Raw genomic sequence first — 7,904 nt, forward strand, 5'->3', positions numbered from 1 at the left:
GACAATGTTTGTATTTTTTAAACATAACATTTTCAGCAACAAAGCATTTAAGTGTTTTTTATTACTGAAAAAAGACACAGGCAAAGCCCCAACTTCGGTGTCTCATGTGCACATCCGCCGTTTTGCAGCGGCTTCTGGCCTCGGCTTTGAACAGTGTTATTACTGCAAAACATGGTTGAGGTTTCCGCTACACGTGCGCCTGTCCTCTCCCGTTATTAACCAAGCACACACCCTAATCCTTGGTTTCTACAATTATTAGCTGATAAGAGGTGGGATCAGAGTCATGGGCTAGATACAACCCTATTTTTTACAAATAAGAAAACCAAGCTTCAGAATGTATAAATCCATTTCCCCAAAGCCACAGAGCTTGGTACTGCGGGCTGACATGGGGACAGACCCAGGTGTTCAGGCCTCTTTCCACCTCACCTTCCAACTTCTCCATTCAGGGAATTACAAGTGATAGGCAGCCACCATTACACCATATCGGAAATTAAATTCAGAAGGTCATCTCTTCGAAGGAACCCCACTCCCACCCAAATCTGCTACTTAAAAAACAAAGAATTTCAACCCCCAACCCCACCAAATTCCAGAAAAGTTTATCAAGACTTGAAGTAAAACATTTAGAATTGCCATGAGGAAAAACCAAAATACAGCCAAATGAAAACACATTACTACGCATCATCACCTTCTAAATCTTTATAATGTCTGAATCTAGGTTTCTGACCTGCCAATGGCATGCAATCAAGAAAATATTGAAAACTCCAAGTAGCATGTGGAATTTACAGTCTAAAGAACTTTCTACATAAAACTGAAAAATAAGTGGAAACCCATCTGTGTTTATTCAGGAAGTCTGGAAAAGTTGAGTAAAATGAATTGGAAATTCAAGTCTATGCTATAGTGATATTTACTTTATTTCCATTACTGCCAAAATAAAAGTTTGCTTCACTTTTATCCAACAAAGTACCCTTATTCTCAAGTAAGCCTTGCTGCTCAAATTGAATCTTTAGAAACAAAAAAGCAAATAGATCTAAAGAGAAATATACAATGATTTCATACTTGGATTCTAAAAGCAGAGAACTAATTTCCCAACAGACTCAGCCTGGACTGAAACTTAGAACCTTCAATATGCAAGTTAAAATGGACTATATATGGTTGTAAAGTGAGATAAAGAAAGATGCTTTCTTATTTTTAAGGAAAAAGCAAGCAAACAAACTAACAAAAAAATGGGTCCTTGCAATTTCCAGGATCTGCAGCATCAGCCCTGGGAAAACAGCAGTGCTATGGTGCCCACTAGGGCAGCACAGGGCTCTGGGAGCCAGGTTTGCCCGAGTTCCATCCCAGCTCCCGGGCCTATTAGGTGACACTGGGCAAGATTCCCAACTCTTCTAAACCTCAGTTTCCTTGTCTATATCATGAGAAAAACAGCAACACCTACTTGATACAGCTCTGTGAGGATAAATTGGGGCTGGACATGCAAAAAGACTTAGCCCAATACTAGGCACATAGTAAATGCTCAATAAATCTTAGCTAATAATATCATAGTCAAGACTGAAGGACCTCAGGTTTCTTATAACCATAGTTAATCCTTTGTTTTTCCCCCAAAGCATACCATGTTTTATTAAAAATAATGTGCTTGTTTCAAACTAATCTAAGACCAATTAACTCTAGCTTCCATTTATAGATTGTGCATTATTTTAAAGCAGAGAATAGATTAGGCAGTAAACACTAACAAAGTAGCTGCAATCTCTCCATTAGATCATTCTGGGAGATCAAGAGAAACCGTATAGGTCACAGGGCACCTCATCAGATCAGAAAAGCAACTCCATATCTACTTTTCATTCATTCATTCAAAACCTTAAACATTTTTTGAATGATTATTTAACTTTGTAAATTCATTTCAGCTTCTTAAAGCCAAACTGCCTGTAACTACTTGAATTAGGTACTACCTTAAAACCTGCATTTGGCTGATATAATGTCAAAATATTTTTGCATAGTATTGGGTTTACTTCTAAGGATTTTTGCTGGTAACATTGGGCTAACTGGGCGGCAGCATTATTGTGGACTATGGGTTTCTCCATTACAAATTGAAAGCTAAGGCTGTGTGCCTTGGTCAGAGAAGAAACAATGTAATAAAACAGAACTTGAAGAAGCATTAATAAATCCATAGGGCCACTAGAAACCACCTAACTCAAACCCGTCAATTTATAAATAAGGCAAAAGATAGCCAGAGATTGAAAGCTTGCCTAAAGACACGTTCTGAGTCAGGGCCAGGGCCATGGGACTTAGCCCTAAATTCCTGGAATTAGAGTCCAATGCTCCTTCCTTTATTTCATGCTGCCCCGAGGCATAACCATGATGGTGGACCCAAAACTGAGGCCTAAACAGAATGAATGAGAAATGCCAACAACTGCACTTTGCTGATAGTCTAAAAATCAACCCCTAGTCTGCTTTTAACAACTAGTCTGCTTTTATCAATACAACCAAGAATACAATTAAGTGGAATTTTGTTCAGTTCTGGGTGTTGAACTTAAAAAGGACACAAAAAATTGTACTTCATTCACTGGCAAGAAATTTAACCTCTTCGTCTGAGCCGGGATGGCTGGGCTAGAGAAATCTCCCGGGAACAAGGAGCCTGCAGGGTTGTCATGCAGAAGAAAAAAGAGACCCTAATGGCCAGAACCTGGGCTAGAGCCCCAGGATGCACAATACAGGCCAGGTTGGGGTTAAATGAGGCAAATATATATACATATATACATTTTTTTTTGCAAGTACAAACGGTGGACTGAGCGGCTGCTGGAATTTCTTATCGCCATCACAGAACATGGTCAAGAAAGGCAGGCATAGGGATTTATCACAGCCAGGCGTGTTGGGTCAAATGACCTTTAGGTCCCTTCTGGCCCCTAGGACTTATTGTTTGACACTGCACATTTCCTTGAATTGCCGTGACATATTTGCCTGAATGCTGAATAAATCTGTCTTAGTATGCACATATAGGTACCCACAATAACTCCACCATCATCACCAAACAGCCTCCATTATTTTCCCCTGAAATTAGGATGCAAAAAATGCATATTTAAATGTTTTGAATTATAGGGTTTTAGCCATGCATTGTTTCATCGTGTGTGGGATACACACACCAATTTATAACCAATTTCCACAGCATTTTCCTTAAATAAGGATGTGGAAATTCAAGTTTAAAACTAAAAAAACAAAACCTCTTACTTTAGATGTCATTTATTTTCAGTTGTGGGAGATAACAAACACACACACCAAAATAAATGTCTACAGCTTGTTCTTCTAACTAGGAACTAGAAATTTCAGGTTCTGATTTTTTAAATTAAGTTAAACTCTAGAGTTTAGTTACTTCCTTTTTAATTACTTGAGTTTTAGATATTTACAAATTGTCTTCTTTTAATTGTTTTGCGCATGTTAACATAATAGATGTATATATATTTTAAGTTTTTACTTATAATTTTCAAGCATACAGAAAAGTATAAAAATGGTATAAACTGTCTGACCTAATTATTACTATGAATAATAATAAAATCTTATGTCACCCAATGTTTCAGGGTGTTTTGAACCTTATAAAAATTTAAAAAGCAATTTAAAAACAATGTTTTTCAATCAATTAAAACCGATACCTTAGAAACATGATCATTACAATTAGTAACACTTTTGCCTTATTTTTTTCCTTTATGTGGGGGGGGGGGTGTAAAACTATAAAATAAGTGATATTGTGACATTTCACCACTAAAAATTTCAGCAGGCTTCTTTAACAAAATTAAAAATTAAGTCAATTAATCAGTTTAATTAATAATTTCCTAAAAATATCACCTAAAACCCAGCCCATATTCAAATTTGACAGATATAGTTTAACTTGCTATATGGTTTTGAAATTTACAGTCAGAAATGAGATCTAAAAATTTTAGGAGGTAGATATGCAGTGAAAAACGTTGCATGAGTTATTCAAAGTTTAAAAAAAAAATTGTTAGAGAAGGGTTTTTCCCAAAAAAATGTTTTTAACACTTTTCCAACTTCCAGAAGTTGAAAAACTGTACTCTCTATTTAGTCATGTTAAAATCTGGCCATATTTGATTTTATGTGTGTGTCAGAATAGTTTCTGTAGAATTAACTGTAAGCAGACTGCATATAGAATACTTCACCCCTAAACACATGACATGCTATGTGTTTTTTAATGCACACAATTAGAATACATATATTTATAAAATATATATACTTTTAAAAATATTATAAAATATGTTCTTTTTTTAATTCTAGAATAGGCAAACCATTTTTGTTTTAACTGCCAATCTATATTTTAGATTTTCTGAATTGACTACAAAAATATTTTAAATGACCTGATTGCTTATACTGATCTTTTAAACAGTCAGACTAATAAATGTAACATTTTAAATGGTATAACTACAGAAAGTATTTTTTTATGTTCAGACATAGATATGTATTTTCAGTTTGATTTTAGAAATCTATTTTCAAGAAATTGTCTGAGTTGCCTAAAAATATCTGTACATTTTCTGACATATCTATTTTTCTAAATTGTGTACTTTAGGTATTGATTTTTAATTATTTTACTTAGGTTATATGTTTCTGACACATCTATTTTTCCAAATTGTGTAATTTAGGCATCAATTTTTAATAATTTGACTTAGCTGACATGTTTTTTTAATTGCCTAACTTAGAGAACCATTTTAAAAATCGGTCTTAGAGATGCACTTTTAAAAAGCTGCCAGTCTCAGACACGAGGTTTTTAAACTGTCTGACCTAATTATTATGATGATTAATAATTAAAAAGTGTCATGTTTCCCAACGTTTCAAGGTGTTTTTAACTTTATAAAAATTTAAAAAGCAAACAATATATTTTTCAATCAATTAAAAGTGGTATCTTAGAAACAAGGCTGAGTTTTTGTTTTTTTCCCCCGAGGTAGTATAAAGTCAAGCCATTTAAGGGCCATGCAATTTTTACATCTTCTTTAACAAAATTTTAGTTCCAATGTAGAATTTTATTCATTCAATTTCTACTCTCTAATTCCTGGCTTATTTCAGAATATTTTCAAAATTAGTGCTGAAATTACTCCGTTTCCATTTTACACTAATTTCAGTATAATAGCATTTTTTTTTTCAGTTTACAAATACAAAAAAGAACCGTCAAATTCTTAAGTAAACACAAAGTAAATAAAAACCTAAACACATTCCATCCCTGTTTTCTATGATTTTTGATCTGATTACACATGATTTTATTCCTGAAACTCCTCACACGGCTTAGAATAGCTTTTTTATAGGAGCCATACGGCCAAAGACAGTTTCCACTTGTGATTTACAAACAGGAAAAACTGTCTATGTAGACAACCTGTCAGTAATTAAGGCGCATGGCATAATTTTTTTCTGAAGCATTTAGATAATGTCATAAGGAAAAGAATTAAAAGGCAATACGGTCCCTAAGAGGTGAAATAAGTGTTCGATTCCCAAAGCTGTATATTTCCAGTATAATCCCCAAGAATCTGGTTTGGGGGTGCCTCTATTCCCTTTCTTCAATGCTGCTTTTAGTCAAACCTGAGCTGTCTTCAGCCTGGACCCCCCTCTGACAATTAGTTTCATAACTTCACTTTTCCATTTAAGATTTTACAAAGCCGCTAATCACTGTCTTGTTCAGATCACCCAGACACCCCACCCCCCACCCCCGCCGCAGCGCCCCTAATTTAACAGCAGAAAACTGAGGCTCAGAAAGGGGAAGGAAGCCTTCATCAAAACCACACAAAAACATCAGTCATCTTTGAGCCCTCCCTATGAAGATCCTACTGCTGGGCTAAAGAAAGGTTCAGGCTAATGAAACAAACAAAACCCTGTGTGATTTGGGGTTCGTTTTCACAAACACATCGTATTTTGTTATGTTTTAAGTTGGAATGGAGGGAAAAGCTTAATTTCCTGCCCGGGAAATGGAAAACGAAGAATCTAATAGCACCTTAAAGTCTCACACACACGAGCCCCCAGGAAAAACAGGGAAGCAATTATTCACAGGGTACAGAGGGCTTCAAGGCCATTAAAGAAAACGGGAGAGAAGAAAAAAAAAACAACAAAATAAAAAAAAACACACTCCTTCCTCGTGTGGGGGCGGGTGTCGTGCATTTGCAAGGATTTGGGTCTGCGATCACGCATCCCGGCCATCAGAACCGAAGTGAGGCTCCGTACGGGGGCGGGAGGAGGGGGGGGGGGAAGGGGGGTGAAAACAAAACGAAACAAAAAGGCTTCAGAAAGCCTCCAAATCTTCGTGCTAAAACATATGTAAATTGGAGGCGGCTGGTCGTGCAGTGACGACGGGAGGGGGAGGGGGGGCGAATCGGGAGGGTGGCGGAAGTGAGGAGAGAGAGAGCCAGGCAGAGATAGAGCAGGGACCTAAAACTGATTTTTTTTTCCTTCCCCCATCCAGGGTTACAGATGCCAAGAGACCTTGCATTTCCGTATTATTCTTATCTTTTTTTTTTTTTAAACAGAGAGACAGACAGACAGACAGACAGGCAGAGCCGCAGTGCACACGACGCGTGTGTCGGAGAGGCCGCCCAGGGACTCACCGCAGCATGGCTACGTGAATGCAGAGGGCTGGAGGTGGTGTGACTACTCACTTGCTCGGCTAACAGCTGCCGGTTTTGGATGGAATTATTCCGCAACAACAAGAAAGCGTCGGTTAAACGCCTGGTGGCCATGTCTCACCCCTGTGACCCCCCCGCTCAGGAGCCCCCCGCCCACTGATCGTCCTGCTTTGTTCACTTCTCCCGGCCTGGCCTGGCCGGCCCGCCCTTCACAAAAGCTCCTTGTCAGGCCGCCGACCCCGAGCCGGGCAGGAGCAGCTCTGCACCTCGCCCAGGCGCGGAGACCCCTCCCCGAATACCATCTAGGCTTCCCAGTGGTCTGCGTCCCCCTCCCCAAGACCTGCCTTCGATCTCTAAGCACTTGAATCCCCCCAATCGTCGCCCAGCTGGCCAACGTCTGAGAGACCCCTCCCCAATCCAACCTGCGATCTACAAGCGTCTCACTCGCCAATCCCGCTCAGGGAACCCGTGAAGCCCCCTGCCCCCCTTAAGTCTCGGGGACCCTCGAAGGCCCTGGCTCCCTGGCCCTCACTGGGCTCACACACGCGTCTGGGCCGTGCTCTGGGGCCGGGGTCAGGCTCAACTCCCCCCCTAGAGCAGTGGCCTAGGCCCTCTTTGGACAACGGGGCGAGGCGAGGGCCCTGAACTGCAGGGCGCCTGGTGCGGCCTCGGGGCCTGGGCTGAGCCTGCTGAGGCCCAGGCGCGACCTCCTGACCCCTCTCTCTCTGGGCTGCCTGCTCCTCCACTGCCACCGCAGGCTGGCGGCCTCCAGGGGCACAGGAGGGCAGCCAGGCCTGCTTCCCGGCCTCCTCACGCCTCTTCTCCGGCTCCCTCCATCCCCGGATCCGAGTGCAGCTCAGCCCCGGGCCGTTTCCGTACTGTGGTCCCGGGTTCTGGCGTCCCCCCTGGCCCTCTTCCTGTCCGTCTCTCGAGAGTGCCCCCTGCGACGCTCACAAGCCTCGCTCACAACGTTCCGGGCGCGGGAGCTCCCTGCCCCTTGCCCCGGGCGCGGGAGGGCTCCGCCCTCTCCCGGGGAGCTGCGGGTTTCCCGGTTCTCTGTGTGCCTAGACTCGGGGAGCGGGCCGGCCTGGGCCTCGGGACTGTGGCCCCCACGCGTCCAGCCTCTGCCAGGGGCCTGGGGGCGCACATGGGAGTGGAGTGGCGTGGCAGGCAAATTTGGGCCCCAGCAGGTCCAAAGTTTGAGGCGCCGGACTTGGGGCGGGAGAGGAAAAGTTGGAGACGACTGCCTCTGGAGGCCGAGCACGCTCCACTGCAGGCCGCGGCTCGCGCTCGCTTTTTTTT

The 7,904-nt window shown here is 41.8% G+C and overlaps 1 protein-coding gene across 5 annotated transcripts in view; it reads right to left on the reverse strand.

The window, feature by feature from the left end:
* The window catches only part of STX16 (syntaxin 16), a 34,361-nt gene extending 26,857 nt beyond the window's left edge, over positions 1 to 7,504 (reverse strand). For 3 of the 5 annotated variants that reach the window (XM_070419696.1, XM_070419697.1, XM_070419698.1), the window contains exon 1: positions 6,585 to 7,504. In XM_070419696.1, coding sequence (XP_070275797.1) covers positions 6,585 to 6,716 — 132 coding nt within the window. In that variant the 5' untranslated portion in view covers positions 6,717 to 7,504. The remainder of the gene's footprint in view (positions 1 to 6,584) is intronic. The other 2 variants (XM_070419699.1, XM_070419700.1) reach the window with 1 other exon arrangement.
* Between the last annotated feature and the right edge of the window lie 400 nt (positions 7,505 to 7,904).

The sequence above is a fragment of the Myotis yumanensis genome, unplaced genomic scaffold (genome assembly GCF_028538775.1).
Source record: "Myotis yumanensis isolate MYYU_CA2020_CCGP unplaced genomic scaffold, mMyoYum1.0.hap1 SCAF_7, whole genome shotgun sequence".
In the NCBI taxonomy this organism is placed as follows: Eukaryota; Metazoa; Chordata; class Mammalia; order Chiroptera; family Vespertilionidae; genus Myotis; species Myotis yumanensis.